General features: G+C 42.7%; 2 protein-coding genes across 2 annotated transcripts in view; both read left to right on the plus strand.

The window, feature by feature from the left end:
- Nucleotides 1–1354, plus strand: part of LOC121552283 (ras-related protein Rab-32) — a 28533-nt gene extending 27179 nt beyond the window's left edge. Inside the window, exon 3 of the mRNA XM_041865080.2 lies at nt 444–1354. Coding sequence (XP_041721014.1) covers nt 444–593 — 150 coding nt within the window. The 3' untranslated portion in view covers nt 594–1354. The remainder of the gene's footprint in view (nt 1–443) is intronic.
- Nucleotides 1355–12764: 11410 nt separating this feature from the next.
- Nucleotides 12765–18587, plus strand: part of adgb (androglobin) — a 94391-nt gene continuing 88568 nt past the window's right edge. Inside the window, exons 1-2 of the mRNA XM_041865892.1 lie at nt 12765–12937; nt 14255–14414. Coding sequence (XP_041721826.1) covers nt 12858–12937; nt 14255–14414 — 240 coding nt within the window. The 5' untranslated portion in view covers nt 12765–12857. The remainder of the gene's footprint in view (nt 12938–14254; nt 14415–18587) is intronic.

Raw genomic sequence — 18587 nt, forward strand, 5'->3', positions numbered from 1 at the left:
GCTTTATGCTGTGATGCATTTGTCTGCCGAGGTGCGAAAAGACAAAATGAGGGATGACTGCTGTTTTCAAGGCCCGCTCTTTGATGCCTCTCAGCTGCCTATATGAAGTAGACTAAAGAGCTTTAGCAGAGTCATGAAAGAATATTAGCCAGACTGCCAATGTTGGAAGCCTAGTCACGGGCCATGGCTATAGGAAAGGTCCTCTTGAGTTGACAGCTGAGGATAACACAACCTCTGGTGCTTGCATAGAGGAGAGCGGTGGAGGAAATACTGTGGTTGATCTTTTTTATAGACTATTGTTCTGTGTGACAAATGGATGCGCCCAAACTTGTTTCACCAATGTTGCTCCTCATTAGGTAACTGCCTAAACTAATATCCCCCAGCAACTATATTCATGTTGAATTGATGTGACTTTAAGCCTGTTGTTGTTTGACCTTTCCCAGGACAACATCAACGTGGACGAGGCAGTTCGGTTCCTGGTGGAGAACATCCTGCTGAACGACAAGGGCCTGCGGTACGAGGAGAGCAACAGAGACCGCATCAAACTGGACCAGGAGACGGTGGCTGCTGAGAGCAAGCCAGGCTGCTGCTAGCACTGAGGACTCCTACTGCATCCACCATCCACCCTCCTCCCCCCGGATTGCACCTCAGCCCAGCTCACACAGAGGGCCTAGAGGTCAAGGACTGGGTCTCCGAGCACCAACCACCCCTCCCCTATGTCCGTTAACTCTGGACCCCCTCAACACCCTTCCAAACGTAGCCCCCTTCTTCTGTATCTACTATCACAACAGGGGCTGCTGTTCAGGAAGGGTGTGACCCTGAACCCCATAACCCACCCCAAGCTGTCATTACACTGGACTTCCTAACTTCCAACCCAATGCCCTCTGCCATACCCCGTCCCATGACCCTGCGGGAAGGGCTACTGTCCAGGGAGTGGGTCTCGGCACACCCCAGCCCACTGACAATTACACATCTAACTGTCATGTTTCATAATGGTGCGAAGAGTTCTCTTTTTTTCCATAGTTTTCGCTGAAGGCCTGAACGAAGGTGGGACTAAGGATGTGCCATAGGAACTCAGCGAGAAATCCCTGAGAGACTTGATGTCTTATTAATAGTATGAAAGAGTACATCTGAGATGTGTATTTTTTTAAACATTTCTGTTTGATCATGTACTGTACAATTCTTGGTGAGGTACATCAGGTGGGTGAGTGAACCCTCCCTCTACCCAAGAAGTTGAGAATCATAGGCAAGTGTAAATGATTTTTTAAACACAGTGCGTATTAAGTTTACATGTGAAAATATACTTTGAAACTACTACAAGAACAAAAAGTAATAAACATTTTAATTGATAATACTTTGTGTGTTGTCTTGGCTTAATTCTTTATTAGTGACACAATTGAATTGTCTGTATTGAGTGGAATTGAAAGAATGTGTGTGTTGGTATTACATTTTAGTCATTTAGCAGACGCTCTTTTCCAGAGCAATTTACAGGAGCAATCAGTGTTAAGTGCCTTGGAGTTGATCCCTGAGGCTCAACATGTGAGGAGAAACTGAAAATGGGATCAGAGAAATGGGAATTCACATTATAAAATGTATCACAACATAATTCCTTGGGCTATTGATGTGTATCAGGCATGACCATGCTGTACCACTTAGGGGAGGCTGTGTGTGTGTGTGATAGTCATCAGAATATTCTGCTCGTGCTCTCCCATGCTCCCATTATTACCAGAGAAGAAACCGACGTCACACTAGCCTCCAGGACACACACTCATGTCTACTATTGCAGCAATGTCTACTACTGCCCATTCACTTTGTCTCCACTGACTTCATTTAGACTGATATAAAAGGAAGTATGCCTATGCAATTTGAGCCATGGTCTATTAGAGCCAGTTTAACAGAACTAAGCCACTGAAATAAAGTGGACTTTTATAAAGAAGGCTGAATGTAATTAAATAATTTGTCTGTCTGTCATAAATGGCTTAAAATGATTATAAATCGAAAAATTTATCAGTTTCACTTAAAGTCAAAAGGTTTGACGGCAATACCATATCAAATTCAAGTCAGTTGGGAACAGCTTTTTGATGGCCCAATACCTTGTCATCAGGTCTATGAACTGACACAAAACAACAATTTACACATCAATCGTTTCAATTTAAGCTATTACATTATATAAGATACTTGTTACAAAAAGAATGCTCAATATATGGGGCATTGAACAGTCAGCCTTGTGCAGACTCTGCCACAAGAAAACAGAAACCATAGAACATATTTTCTGGTACTGTCCATCGGTGGCTCACTTTTGGAGTCCGGTTCAGGAATGGTTGTTATGTCATAAAATCAGGATTCAGATGGACCTGCAAAAAACACAGAAAATCTGAACACTGGATCTGGAAAAACACAATCGGTCAATGGGAAAATATCATTATACTCTTGGATAAAGTGTTTATTTTTAGGGCAATATCGGTAGAAATGTTACAAATAGGGAGGTTCAGGACCCTTGTAAGACATCACAGTAAAATGGAGGGATGTATTGTAAAAGGAAATAGCAAAATGGCATTATACTGGGAAAAATGGGTTAATCTGTGGACATCGGAGGGTTAGAGTTAACATCAGAATGAATGGTGGATTGGCCGCCCTGGTTGAAAATCCAGTACAGTACTTGAAGAAAGAGGAAATTAGGAATATATGTATAATTATTTAACTACAGGTACTGTAGTTGTGAGTGAAATAGCTGTAAGTAGCAGTAGAAGTATTGTTGTCCATTAGTTTACTCCAATTAGGGTAGGGATGGTATGGGGGGAAAAGTATAGAGAAAAAAAGAAAGAAAAGGGGATTAGAAATGATGCAAACAATTAAAAGAAGGCTGCTACTTCCCCTTTGAAATCTGTTTTCACATTAGGCCAAGCAGTCTGATACTAATAAACACACTTCCGTGTCTCTTGATTTAGTGTAATAACAGTAAATACTTCAACTCTTACAGTCCCACCGTGACGCTGGCGCGTTTTGGACTTCTAACCCCTTTTAAACATTGTGTTGGTTTGTTGCATTGGATTCATCAATTTTTAGTATGTGTGATTAACGGTACTGAGGTAAAGCAGTGTTTGTGAGACAAGGGCGTATCCCGAAAACCTTTCTCACAAAAAGGTCTGTAAAGTCCACAAACTATTATGACCTCTCTATGAAAAGCTGAGACTCACATGAACACGCACATGTTTTACTCTATGACACTCACAAGCTGCGCAAGAGTCATTAGATGGTAAGGGGTTCTTCTACATAGAAGATCATAGGAAATCCCAGGACATATTGTATAATACTGTAGCTCACATACTTGCTGTCACAAACTCCAACAGTTGTCAATGACTAGTTTGATATACATTCCCCACTGAGCAAACAATTCCTGTACTTAAAGCATTCTTATGAATGTATTTTTTGGGAAAAAATGTATTGACATTTGTCAATAAAACTCATCAACCCAACTGTTTATGTCAAATTGTTTTGTGTTCTACTTGTCGCCCTGGATGTCCTAAAGATGATAAAACACTTCAATGTGAGGCTAAATACAGTATATGTACATATATACATATACATATATGTACAGTGCATTCGGAAAGTATTCAGACCCCTTGACTTTTTCCACATATTGTTACGTTACAGCCTTATTCTAAAAGTGATTAAATCAATAAAAATCCTCATCAATCCACACATAATACCCCATAATGACAAAGCGAAAACAGGTTTTTAGAAAGTTTTGCAAATTTATAAAAAATAAAAAACAGAAATACCTTATTAATATACAGTGAGGGAAAAAGTATTTGATCCCCTGCTGATTTTGTACGTTTGCCCACTGACAAAGAAATTATCAGTCTATAATTTGAATGGAAGGTTTATTTGAACAGTGAGAGACAGAATAACAACAAAATCCAGAAAAACGCATGTCAAAAATGTTATAAATTGATTTGCATTTTAATGATGGAAATAAGTATTTGACCCCCTCTCAATCAGAAAGATTTCTGGCTCCCAGGTGTCTTTTATACAGGTAACGAGCTGAGATCAGGAGCACACTCTTAAAGGGAGTGCTCCTAATCTCAGCTTGTTACCTGTATAAAAGACACCTGTCCACAGAAGCAATCAATCAATCAGATTCCAAACTCTCCACCATGCCCAAGACCAAAGAGCTCTCCAAGGATGTCAGGGACAAGATTGTAGACCTACACAAGGCTGGAATGGGCTACAAGACCATCGCCAAGCAGCTTGGTGAGAAGGTGACAACAGTTGGTGCGATTATTCGCAAATGGAAGAAACACAAAATAACTGTCAATCTCCCTCAGCCTGGGGCTCCATGCAAGATCTCACCTCGTGGAGTTGCAATGATCATGAGAATGGTGAGGAATCAGCCCAGAACTACATGGGAGGATCTTGTCAATGATCTCAAGGCAGCTGGGACCATAGTCACCAAGAAAACAATTGGTAACACACTACGCCGTGAAGGACTGAAATCCTGCAGCGCCCGCAAGGTCCCCCTGCTCAAGAAAGCACATATACAGGCCCGTCTGAAGTTTGCCAATGAACATCTGAATGATTCAGAGGAGAACTGGGTGAAAGTGTTGTGGTCAGATGAGACCAAAATTGAGGTCTTTGGCATCAACTCAACTCGCCGTGTTTGGAGGAGGAGGAATGCTGCCTATGACCCCAAGAACCCCATCACCACCGTCAAACATGGAGGTGGAAACATTATGCTTTGGGGGTGTTTTTCTGCTAAGGGGACAGTACAACTTCACCGCATCAAATGGACGATGGACGGGGCCATGTACCGTCAAATCCTGGGTGAGAACCTCCCCTCAGCCAGGGCATTGAAAATGGGTCGTGGATGGGTATTCCAGCATGACAATGACCCAAAACACACGGCCAAGGCAACAAAGGAGTGGCTCAAGAAGAAGCACATTAAGGTCCTAGAGTGGCCTAGCCAATCTCCAGACCTTAATCCCATAGAAAATCTGTGGAGGGAGCTGAAGATTCGAGTTGCCAAACGTCAGCCTCGAAACCTTAATGACTTGGAGAAGATCTGCAAAGAGTGGAACAAAATCCCTCCTGAGATGTGTGCAAACCTGGTGGCCAACTACAAGAATCGTCTGACCTCTGTGATTGCCAACAAGGGTTTTGCCACCAAGTACTAGGTCATGTTTTGCAGAGGGGTCAAATACTTATTTCTCATTAAAATGCAAATCAATTTATAACTAAAATTTTTGACATGCGTTTTTCTGGATTTTTTTGTTGTTACTCTGTCTCTCACTGTTCAAAAAAACCTACCATTAAAATTATAGACTGATCATGTCTTTGTCAGTGGACAAGCGTACAAAATCAGCAGGGGATCAAATACTTTTTCCCCTCACTGTAAGTATTCAGATCCTTTGCTATGAAACTCGAAATTGAGCTCAGGTGCATCCTGTTCACATTGATCATCCTTGAGATGTTTCTACATCTTGATTGGAGTCCACCTGTGGTAAATTCAAGTGATTGGACATGATTTGGAAAGGCACACACCTGTCTATATAAGGTCCCACAGTTGACAGTGCATGTCAGAGCAAAAACCAAGCCATGTGGTCGAAGGAATTGTCCGTAGAGCCCCGGGACAGGATTGTGTCGAGGCACAGATCTGGGGAAGGGTACCAAAACGTTTCTGCAGCATTGAAGGTCCCCAAGAACACAGCGGCCTCCATCATTCTTAAATGAAAGAGGTTTTTGTATCACCAAGACTAACCGCCCGGCCAAACTGAGCAATCGGGGGAGAAGGGCCTTGGTCAGGGAGGTGACCAAGAACCCGATGGTCACTCTGACAGAGCTCCAGAGTTCCTCTGTGGTAATGGGAGAACCTTCCAGAAGGACAACCATCTCTGCAGCACTCCACCAATCAGGACTTTGTGGTAGAGCGGCCAGACAGAAAGCCACTCCTCAGTAAAAGACACGACAGCCCGCTTGAAGTTTGCCAAAAGGCACCTAAAGGACTCTCAGACCATGAGAAACAAGATTATCTGGTCTGATGAAACCAAGATCGAACTCTTTGGCCTGAATGCCAAGCGTCACGTCTGGAGGATACCTGGCACCATCTCTACGGTGAAGCATGGTTGTGGCAGCATCATGTAGTGGGGATGTTATTCAGGGACTGGGAGACTAGTCAGGATCAAGGGAAAGATGAACGGAGCAAGTATAGAGAGATCCTTGATGAAAACCTGCTCCAGAGTGCTCATGACCTTAGACTGGGGCGAAGGTTCACCTTCCAACAGGACAACGACCCTAAGCCCACAGCCAAGACAACGCAGGAGTGGCTTCGGGACAACTCTCTGAATGTCCTTGAGTGTCCCAGCCAAAGCCCGGACTTGAACCGGTTCCAACATCTCTGGAGAGACCTGAAAATAGCTGTGCAGCGACGCTCCCCATCCAACCTGACAGAGCTTGAGAGGATCTGCACAGAAGAATGGGAGAAACTCCCCAAATACAGATGTGCCAAGCTTGTAGCGTCATACCCAAGAAAACTCGAGGCCAAAGGTGCTTCAACAAAGTACTGAGTAAAGGGTCTGAATACTTATGTAAATGAGATATTTCTGTTTTTGCAAACATTAAAAAAAAACGGTTTTTGCTTTGTCATTATGGGGTATTGTGTGTAGATTGATGAGGGAAAAAAACAATTCAATCAATTTTAGAATAAGGCTGTAACCTAACAAAATGTGGAAAAAGTCAAGGGGTCTGAATACTTTCCGAATGCACAATATGAAGGCAGAGCAAGCAGATGAATGAAAGTAGTGAATTAAAGCTTTTTCACTGTGGTATTTCCTGGGACATACAGTGCCTTGCAAAAGTATTCATCCCCCTTGGCGTTTTTCCTAATTTGTTGCATTACAACCTATAATTTAAATTGATTTTTATTTGGATTTCATGTAATGGACATACACAAAATAGTCCAAATTGGTGAAATGAAATGATATATATATTTTTTTCAAAAATGTCTAAAAAATAAATCACGGAAAAGTAGTGCGTGCATATGTATTCACCCCCTTTGCTATGAAGCCCCTAAATAAGATATGGTGCAACCAATTACCTTCAGAATTCACATAATTAGTTAAATAAAGTCCACCTGTGTGCAATCTAAGTGTCACATGATCTGTCACATGATCTCAGTATACATACACCTGTTCTGAAAGGCCCCAGAGTCTGCAACACCACCAAGCAAGCGGCACCACCAAGCAAGCGGCACCATGAAGAACAAGGAGCTCTCCAAACAGGTCAGGGACAAAGTTGTGGAGAAGTACAGATCAGGGTTGGGATATAAAAAAATATCAGAAACTTTGAACATCCCATGGAGCACCATTAAATCCATTATAAAAAAATTGAAAGAATATGGCACCACAACAAACCTGCCAAGAGAGGGCCGCCCACCAAAACTCATGGACCAGGCAAGGAGGACATTAATCAGAGAGTCAACAAAGAGACCAAATATAACCCTTGTCACGAACCGGCTCAAGTTCGTAACAAAAGGGAGACACGTGGAGACAAGGAATACTCAAAGTATATATTTATTAACTAAAGTAAACTAAATCAAATAACAATGGTGTGTGTAATCAGTAATCAGTAGTGTAAGTGAGTGTTTGCATGCATAAATGTAATATGGAAAAGTGTCCCCCCATAAGACCGGGGACCAACAAGGACCCCGGACCAACGTACCAGCCCCTGCGTCCCAAACCGACAAATTGTACATGTTCACACCTCCACTTGCCCCACCCATCATCCTCCTCTCCAGACCTCAGCAACCTTTACACAGGAAGCAACCTTTAAGAGGAAAGAAGAACACAAGACTAGGAGGGGACAAACAGGAAAGATAGAACATGACAAAATCAAACAATGGTCGGTCACATCAACATTCATGAACAGGGCGCACGAGAGAGCGCATCAGCAATCACGTTATCAGTCCCCCGGATGTGCCGCACATCTAGATGGAAGGATTGCAAAAATAAACACCATCTCACCATCCTCTGATTAGGACACCTCATGGACCTCAAAAAGGTGAGAGGGCCATGGTCAGTGTAGACCACAATAGGCACCACACCCGACCCGACATACACTTCAAAGTGCTGCAGCGCCCATATAAGTGCCAATGCCTCTTTTTCAATGACCGAATAGTTCAACTGATAATGGCCAAACCCTTTGGAAAAGAAATCAACAGGCCTCTCAACCCCAGCCACATCTGCCTGCAGCAAAACTGCACCCGCCCCCACATGACTAGCATCCACCTGCAAGGTAAGGTAGGGTCACCCGCAACTCTTCTAATGTAGGGTCAGTCCATTGCGCCTCGATTAAATCGGAGCGAGATACAGATAACGGGATAACAGGGAAAACAGTAACAGACTTCTTTATGGTATTCTCGTTAGCCAGTTCCGTGACCAAGTCGTCAGGGATCATAGAACGCGTCACTGCACACGCAGAAAACACCTCTGGGAAATTCTGCGCACTCTCATCAGGAATCCCTACAATTGAAGGCTTAGTGGAAACCACTAAAGTTGTAAACACGATAGGCCACACACGCTCCCCAGCCAAGTTATTTCCAAGGATCACGTCAATACCCTCAATAGGCAATGAAGGACGCACCCCCACAACAACCTCACCTTTCACCAGTCCACAATCCAACATCAGTTTATGCAATGGAACTGACAGAGTGTTCAAACCTATTCCCCTAATTAGAACACTATTCCCCAAATCAGTCTCCGCAGAGAAGGGTAACACAGATTCCAACACAAATGATTCAGAGGCACCTGTGTCTCTTAGGATCTTTACTGGCACTAGGTTCTTACTTCCTAACATAGACACAAAACCCTCCGTAACGAAAGGTAAATAGTCGGGATCAATATAGCCCTTCACATGGCTCTGGGCATGAGACAATGCGTCAGGAGTGAACGGATGTGGAACAGGCGCTGCTAACGCTGTAGGCCTCAATTTACCATAAGCACCTGTACTGAATTTACCCCTAGACCTAAGAATCGGACATTCATTTTTCCAATGACCTAATTCTCGACAGTAGTGACACTCTTGACCAAAGTCAGTTTTACCACGGGTATCAGGCTCAACCCCAGTTGAATGAAACTCTGCCCGGGAACCGAAGTATCTCGGCGAGCGAGGCCCAAATCTCTGCGAACGCCCCCACTCACTCCGAATACGGGGTTCTGCAAAAAAATGTGTGTGAGTCAACACATATTCATCTGCCAAAACCGCAGCTTCAGCGACAGTCTTTATTTTTCGTTCGTTAATGTACGTCGCTATACGATCGGGGATTGTGTCCTTAAATTGTTCTAACATAATCAGATCACACAGCCCTTGGAAAGTCATAACTGCAGAGGCGGAACACCAGCGATTAAACTGTGAAGATATATTCGCGCAAACTCAACATGAGTCTGCTGATCATCCCTTTTTAAAGTTCTAAATCGTTGGCGGTAAGCCTCAGGGACCAATTCGTAACTCTGTAACACAGCCGTTTTAACCTTATCATAACTGACACTGTCGGCTACACTAAGAGCTGAATATGCTTCTTGCGCTTTACCAGTCAGCACACACTGCAACATCAAAGTGCGATCAGAATCAGGCCAACTCCTAGCGTCAGCAACACGCTCAAACAACGAAAAGAATGTCTCCGGGTCCTTTTCATTAAACTGGGGCAACAACCGTAAATTCCCAACAATATCAAATGTGTCTGGATTACGACCAAAAGAGGAACGACCCCTAGGTAACTCTGGATCACCTTCCCAGAGCAATCTCTCCCCTGAGAGCTTTCCTTCCCTAACCAACTCTAGTCGCTCTTGTTGCAGCTTGATTTTAGCACGCTCCATATCCTGTTTAAATTCCAATTCCCTTTCATATTTTACACGATCATGCTCCATTTTAGCTCTTTGTCCATTTTGTTCATGCTCTAGCTGTAACAGAAGCAGTTCTTTCTGCTGTTCAAAAAGAAGACTACTATGACTAACCGATGGAGCGGTCATTGTAACATATCGGGAAGACAACGTGTCCTCAGCAGAGGCTGCCCCAGTGGTAACATCCAGAATACCACTCTCCATCAAATTGGCCTTCAATATTAACCTAATAGAATTTTTTAGACGTTTATCACTAATTTCAACCTTGTAGTGTTCAGCAACCTTCAACAGCTGTTCTTTAGTACATACTTCTAACAGTTCTTCTGATGGATAGCGAATGAACTCGTCTACATTAGACGCCATAATCAGGGAAAAAATATATATATATATATATATATCATAATAATCTTGCTCAACCCCTCTGCTGAGCACACCAGACACAAGAGAAATGACAATCACACCGAGCACCACAGAAGAGAGCTGGGATAAGGAGCTTCCCCAAAACCTACAATAACTCAACCCTAGTCTTCGTGCAGATTCGCGGTGGGTAATTACGCACTGTAGCCCGCTGGCAAGGAATTAAACCCCCCAGCACGCTGGTAGATTCCCCCAAGCCACGGATGTGCCCCCGAGACAACTGCTCAGTCCACAGACACCACACAAAAATAACAAACATTTAACCATGCCCAACGTATCCCAAAACAAAACACGTCACTAAGCCTATCAGGGGAAAAGCTATAGCTCCGGGTAGCAAATGTCACTACCCTACCCAATCTCCCACTGAGGTACACAGCCGATTGTACTCACCTCCTCAGACCGATGTCCCAACAGCGAGTAGAGCAAGAGTTTCCAGGCTGGGCAGGGACTGGAAACTAACCAATGTACTCTCTCCAACGCAGTACACAACCCAAAGGCAACCAATACTGGGCCTATCAAACTCAAACAAACTAACAAAATTTACAAAGAAAGACCCTACAGAATTGGACATTAACTCCACGTTCTCCCAAACACAACCAGTTCAAGATCCCGGACGAGCCCCCACTTGTCACGAACCGGCTCAAGTTCGTAACAAAAGGGAGACACGTGGAGACAAGGAATACTCAAAGTATATATTTATTAACTAAAGTAAACTAAATCAAATAACAATGGTGTGTGTAATCAGTAATCAGTAGTGTAAGTGAGTGTTTGCATGCATAAATGTAATATGGAAAAGTGTTGAGAGGTGCCAAAGCAAACAACCAAAAAGGCCACAAAAATACCACAACCAAAGTCAAAGTATCTGCCTGGAGAGAGTCTCCTCCATGAATGTGGAAGAGGTCCATTTATGCTGGGACACACCCGGCCCAGGTGTTTCCCATGTAGCTGACGACCCTCCCAACTCCGCCCACCGGCATCCTAATAAGGAAACAAGAGCAAAGAGAGAATACGGCAGACAGAGTGGGAGGGTCGTCACACCCTGAAGGAGATGCAAAGCGCCACAGCGTGGATTGGAGTATCTGTCCATATGACCACTTTAAGCCGTACACTCCACAGAGCTGGGCTTTACGGAAGAGTGGCCAGAAAAAAAGACATTGTTAAAGAATAAAAAAAGCAAACACGTTTGGTGTTCGCCAAAAGCCATGTGGGAGACTCCCCAAACATATGGAAGAAGGTACTCTGGTCAGATGAGACTAAAATTGAGCTTTTTGGCCATCAAGGAAAACGCTATGTCTGGTGCAAACCCAACACCTCTCATCACCCCCGAGAACAACATCCCCACAGTGAAGCATGGTGGTGGCAGCATCATGCTGTGGGGATGTTTTTCATCGGCAGGGACTGGGAAACTGGTCAGAATTGAAGGAATGATGGATGGCGCTAAATACAGGGAAATTCTTGAGGGTAACCTGTTTCAGTCTTCCAGAGATTTAAGATTGGGACGGAGGTTCACCTTCCAGCAGGACAATAACCCCAAGTATTGACTTTGGGGTGGGGGGGTGAATAGTTATGTATGCTCAAGTTTTCTGTTTTTTTTTTGTCTTATTTCTTGTTTGTTTCACAAGAAAAAATATTTTGCATCTTCAAAGTGGTAGGCATGTTGTGGAAATGAAATGATACAAACCTCCCAAAAAATCCATTTTAATTCCAGGTTGTAAGGCAACAAAATAACAAAAATGCCAAGGGGGGTGAGTACTTTCGCAAGCCAATGTACTACCCAACCCAATGTATACAAATGGACTTGTTATTCACTTAATGAAAAGTCAATTTGGCTACATTCCCTGCTGTTGGGATCATTTGAATGCATAGATTTGGCTACTCATATAGTGAAGGTCATAGTTGTAGGATATGTTTGAGTAGCAAATTAACGTTTTATTTGAGAAATAGCAACAGTCAAATTAATCTCAATACCCAGAGATACACTTAGCTAGGAAACCGTATTTTGAACAGTGCAATTAATTTTGTCAGCATAAGCCAAACGTAAATGGAGAATAAGATGAGGCCTACACACAGGTGGAATCCATAAAACTGATCCAATTCCACAATTGAAGGAAGAAAAACTGGGTATGACCATTCTAATGTAGCCTATACCTTGTTTGTTGTGGTTTTCTCCTCAGTGTTTGAGAAGTAAAGTTCCGTGGTAAAGAGAAGAAAGAGATTTTGCTAAGTTGTATAATAATGTAGATGTGTATGAGGGCAGATGCAGTTCATTTGACGGGTGCAGTGCAATGATTTAAATGTACAGTGGATTATATACATCATTGGTGCAGTGAGAGCAGTAGGTTGTACCTTTGATAACCGACAGGCTTAGAGGCCTGGGAGGCTCGAGGAGGCAATTATCTCCTGCGGCTTGGGCTTTGTCGCTTAGCAACATATCAAACTTTCTCCAGCTGAGCTTCCAGTCAAAACAAACGCGCTAGCAAGCTAGCTAACACTGTCACTTATTTCAGCTAATAGTTCAGGTGAATCAACGTCTACGACACAGCCCGAATGTCAAAAGCTCCAGCAAAGAAAAAGGAGTTGTCCTCCAGCCGTGTCACTTCATCACAAGGACAGACACCAAATAAAGAGTAAGACTGGTTGATGGTCAAGCTAGCGTAGTATCTATGCTATAATGGTCGTTATTTATCATGTCAAGCAACACTTAAATACTCTGATTTCAAATTAACGTATATTTGCCATGGTGTTACATGTTATTTGTGGTTATCACTGTCATAGGTAGCTAGTCAGCTAATTACAAAGTAACGTTACACAGCAACGTTAGCTAGCTAAATGTCTGAACTTGTTGGCAAGGTACGACAGGTGTCAATCAATCATAATGCCCCCCCCCATTCTCTTTGGTGGGCCTTCCTATAGTACAGTAAATAGTATTATATACCGCCTTTGCCTACTTCAAACCATACTTCCTTCAGATTGAAATACTGTCAAAAATACTGTCAGACTGATTTGTAATAGACTGCCATAGGCCAAATTTAAAAAAGTAAAAATTGGCTGCTTTTTTTTACATGGTGGGGTCGCAAAAAGAAATCTATATCAAAATGGGGTCACAGGCTGACCTCTGACGTCACCTACTAAGGAAATGACCTCGATAACAGCATTTTCGACAGTTAAATGCAACAACAAAACATGATTTATTAAAATGCAATTTTTGAACCCTATAATGTCTTTACATGCCCTGATAGCTTTACCTTTAGTTTAGGGTTGACGCAGCTTGTTGGCCATTTGCCAAGTTCAAAGCACATGAATGCATCCAATTGGTATTTACCACCTCCCACTTGGTTATGAACGCAGCATTATGTAGCGTGGCCAGGGAGTTGTCTGACAGGGGCTAGCTAGCCTACTGCGTTTTGTGATTTGTCACTTCTGTCTACTTTGCTTGAGCCCACGAAATGTAAAACTCTGCCAGAAAAAAGTAGCTAGTCACCTAATTTTAAACACCACAGGGTTTAAACGCCCATTTTCAGCATCCTACTCACTAGCTAGTTCTAAAAGCACTGCTTCTTGATATTGTGGACCTTGATGTAGCTAGCCTGCAAGCTGGCATTATTTATCTGTAGCTTCAGGGCTCTTGCTCTGCTCTCACTTTACAAAAGCGCCCAACCACTGAGTTTCATGAACAAGCTGTACACGGGGCAATTTGCCAGGGTTCTGCTTTGAAATCCCTGCCCCTCGGCTCTTCCAATCCAAGTTACTGACTGTGTGCGGAAGGGAGTCAGTACATGATTGTGTCGATAGCACCACCAACTAAAATGCATCAGTTGTAATAATAATGTATAGCCTAAACATGTTTATGAATACCACAGCATCATGGCTGGTGTGGCACTACAACACACACCTGTTTATAGGTGTCAAACCTGAATCATGCTTGTTTGTGGTTACCCCCCCAGAGCATCGTCCCTGGTGGCTAGTGCCTCAGAGGGCCCAGGAGAGCTGAGGAGATGCCGCTACCCCATCTGGCCGGAGTGGAGTGAGGCAGAGGTCAACACAGAGAAATGGGATGCGGCCAAGGGCGCTAAGGATGGGAAGATGGGGAAGAGTCCATTTTTGGTTAGTATTGATGGATTAGGCCTAGTGAAATTCCTATAGGATCTAGGCTATCCATCTATGGATGGATTTCTTAGATACTGCAGCCTGCAGTGCCTCATGTTTCTTTGGCAGGTTAGCGTTTTTTGTCATGAATCTTGTTCTGGAGGCAGCACTGCAGAGTCGGTACTAACTGGCACAGCCACAAAGTCATAAACTCAGATTTTAAACCACACTGCTAACCCTAATGCCTAACCCTAACCTTAAAGTAAGACCAAAAAGCTCATTTTTGTTAGATTTTTTACAATATAATCAATTTTGACTTTGCAGCTGGCCTTTCTAAGGGAAACTCGCTCAGTTCTGCCTCCAGAACAAGACTCATGACAATGAAGGTCAACCTGAGTTTCTTTGGCTCTTTTGTTTTTTATTTGGGGGTGGGTAGATCAGCGTTAATACTGCAGATAGATTGTAGCTTCCATCAATGTAATTGTCTGCATAATTTCCAATCCCTCATATATATTTTTTGTAAATATATACACTACCGGTCAAAAGTTTTAGCACACCTACTCATTCAAGGGTTTTTCTTTATTTTTACTATTTTCTAATTGTAGAATAGTAGTGAAGACACCAAAACTATGAAATAACACATATGGAATCATGTAGTGACCAAAAAAGTGTAAAACAAATCAAAATATATTTTATATTTGAGATTCTTCAAATAGCCACTCTTTGCCTTGATGACAACTTTGCACACTCTTGGCATTCTCTCAACCAGCTTCATGAGGTAGTCACCTGGAATGCATTTCAATTAACAGGTGTGCCTTCTTAAAAGTTAATTTGTGGAATTTCTTTCCATCTTAATGCGTTTGAGCCATTCAGTTGTGTAGTGACAAGGTGTGTGTGTGTGTGTGTGTGTGTGTGTGTGGGGGGGGTATACACAAGATAGCCCTATTTGGTAAAAGACCAAGTCCATATTACGGCTCAAATAAGCAAAGAGAAACGACAGTCCATCATTACTTTAAGACATGAAGGTCAGTCAATATGGAACATTTCAAGAACTTTAAACGTTTCTTCAAGTGCAGTCACAAAAACCATCAAGCACTATGATGAAACTGGCTCTCATGAGGACCGTGAGAGGAATGGAAGACCCAGAGTTTCCTCTGTTGCAGAGGATTAGTTAATTTGAGTTACCAGCCTCAGAAATTGCATCCCAAATAAATGCTTCACAGAGTTCAAGTCACAGCAACATCTCAACATCAACTGTTCAGAGGAGACTGTGTGAATCAAGCCTTCATGGTCGAATTGCTGCAAAGAAACTACTACTAAAGGACACCAATAATAAGAAGAGACTTGCTTGGGCCAAGAAACACCAGCAATGGACATTAGACCGGTGGAAATTTGTCCTTTGGTTCGAACCGCATTGTCTTTGTGAGACGCGATGTGGGTGAACGGATGATCTCTGCTTGTGTATGAAAATGTATTTAAGATAAGAGTGTCTGCTAAATGACTAAAATGTAAATGTAAATGTGTATTTCCCACCGTAAAGCATGGAGGAGGAGGTGTTATGGTGTGGGGGTGTCTGCAGCGATACGCCATCCCATCTGGTTTGGGCTTAGTGGGACTATCATTTGTTTTTCAACAGGACAATGACCCAACACACCTCCAGGCTGTGTAAGGGCTATTTGACCAAGAAGGAGGGTGATGGAGTGCTGCATCAGATGACCTGGCCTCCACAATCCCCCGACCTCAACCAAATTGAGATTGTTTGGGATGAGTCGACCGCAGAGTGAAGGAAAAGCAGCCAACAAGTGCTCAGCATATGTGGGAACTCCTTCAAGACTGTTGGAAAAGCATTTCATTTGAAGCTGGTTGAGAGAATGCCAAGAGTGTGCAAAGCTGTCATCAAGGCAAAGGGGTGGCTATTTGAAGAATCTCAAATATAAAATATATTTTGATTTGTTTAACACTTTTTTGGTAACGACATGATTCCATATGTGGTATTTCATAGTTTTGGTGTCTTCACTATTATTCTACAATGTAGAAAATAGCAAAAATAAAGAAAAACCCTTGAATGAGTAGGTGTTTTAAAACTTTTGACCGGTAGTGTACATATACACAGTGCATTCGGAAAGTATTCAGACCTCTTGACTTTTTCCACATTTTGTTACGTTACAGCCTTATTCTAAAATTGATTAAATTGTTTTTTCCCCTCATCTATCTACACACAATACCCCATAATGACAAAGCAAAAACAGGTTTTTAGAAAAACTGAAATATCACATTTACATAAGTATTCAGACCCTTTACTCAGTACTTTGTTGAAGCACCGTTGGCAGCGATTACAGCCTCGAGTCTTCTTGGGTATGACGCTTCAAGCTTGGCACACCTGTATTTGGGGAGTTTCTCCCATTCTTCTCTGCAGATCCTCTCAAGGTATGTCAGGTTGGATGGGGAGCATTGCTGCACAGCTATTTTCAGGTCTCTCCAGAGATGTTCTATCGCATTCAAGTCCGGGCCACTCAAGGACATTCAGAGACTTGTCCCGAAGCCACTCCTGCATTGTCTTGGCTGTGTGCTTAGGGTCGTTGTCCTGTTGGGAAGTGAGCCGTCGCCCCAGTCTGAGGTAGTGAGCGCACTGGAGCAGGTTTTCATCAAGGATGTCTCTGTACTTTGTTCCGTTCATCTTTGTCTCGATCCTGACTAGTCTCCCAGTCCCTGCCGCTGAAAAACATCCCCACAAAATGATGCTTCCACCACCATGCTTCACCGTAGGGCTGGTGCCAGGTTTCCTCCAGACGTGACGCTTGGCATTCAGGCCAAAGAGTTCAATCTTGGTTTCATCAGACCAGAGAATCTTGTTTCTCATGGTCTAAGAGTCTTTAGGTGCCTTTTGGCAAACTCCAAGTGGGCTGTCATGTGCCTTTTACTGAGGAGTGGCTTCCGTCTGGCCACTACCATAAAGGCTTGATTGGTGCAGAGATGGTTGTCCTTCTGGAAGGTTCTCCCATCTCCACAGAGGAACTATATAGCTCTGTCAGAGTGACCATCGGGTTCTTGGTCACCTCCCTGACCCTTCTCCCCTTATTGCTCAGATTGGCCGGGCGGCCAGCTCTCAGAAGTGTTTTGGTGGTTTCAAACTTCTTCCATTTAAGAATGATGCAGGCAATTGTGTTCTTGGGGACCTTCAATGCTGCAGAAATGAATAGGTACCCTTCCCCAGATCCTGTGTCGGAGCTCTACGGACAATTCCTTCGACCTCATGGCTTGGTTTTTGCTCTGACATGCACTGTTAACTGTGGGACCTTATATAGACAGGTGTGTGTCTTTCCAAATAAGTCCAATCAATTGAATTTACCACAGGTAGACTCCAATCAAGTTGTTGAAACATCTCAAGGATGATGAATGGAAACAGGATGCACCTGAGCTCAATTTCGAGTCTCATAGCAAAGGGTCTGAATACTTACATAAATAAGGTATTTCTATTTTAGTTTTTTTATGAATTTGCAAACATTTCTAAAAACCTGTTTTCGCTTTATCATAATGGGGTATTATGTGTTGGTTTTTATTTAATAATAATAATATAATATGCCATTTAGCAGACGCTTTTATCCAAAGCGACTTACAGTCATGCGTGCATAATTTTTTTTTGTGTATGGGTGGTCCCGGGGATCGAACCCACTACCTTGGCGTTACAAGCGCCGTGCTCTACCAGCTAAGCTACAGAGGACCACATTTTAGGACCATCCATTTTAGAATAAGGATGTAACGTAACAAAATGTGGAAGAAGTCAAGTGGTCTGAATAATTTCCGAAGTCACTGTGTATATATATATATATATATATATATATATATATATATATACAATGGGGAAAAAAGTATTTAGTCAGCCACGAATTGTGCAAGTTCTCCCACTTAAAAAGATGAGAGAGGCCTGTAATTTTCACCATAGGTACACTTCAACTATGACAGACAAAATGAGAAAAAACAATCCAGAAAATCACATTGTAGGATTTTTAATGAATTTATTTGCAAATTATGGTGGAAAATAAGTATTTGTTCAATAACAAAAGTTTCTCAATACTTTGTTATATACCCTTTGTTGGCAATGACACAGGTCAAACGTTTTCTGTAAGTCTTCACAAGGTTTTCACACACTGTTGCTGGTATTTTGGCCCATTCCTCCATGCAGATCTCCTC

This window comes from Coregonus clupeaformis, chromosome 36 (assembly GCF_020615455.1).
Source record: "Coregonus clupeaformis isolate EN_2021a chromosome 36, ASM2061545v1, whole genome shotgun sequence".
Classification (NCBI taxonomy): domain Eukaryota; kingdom Metazoa; phylum Chordata; class Actinopteri; order Salmoniformes; family Salmonidae; genus Coregonus; species Coregonus clupeaformis.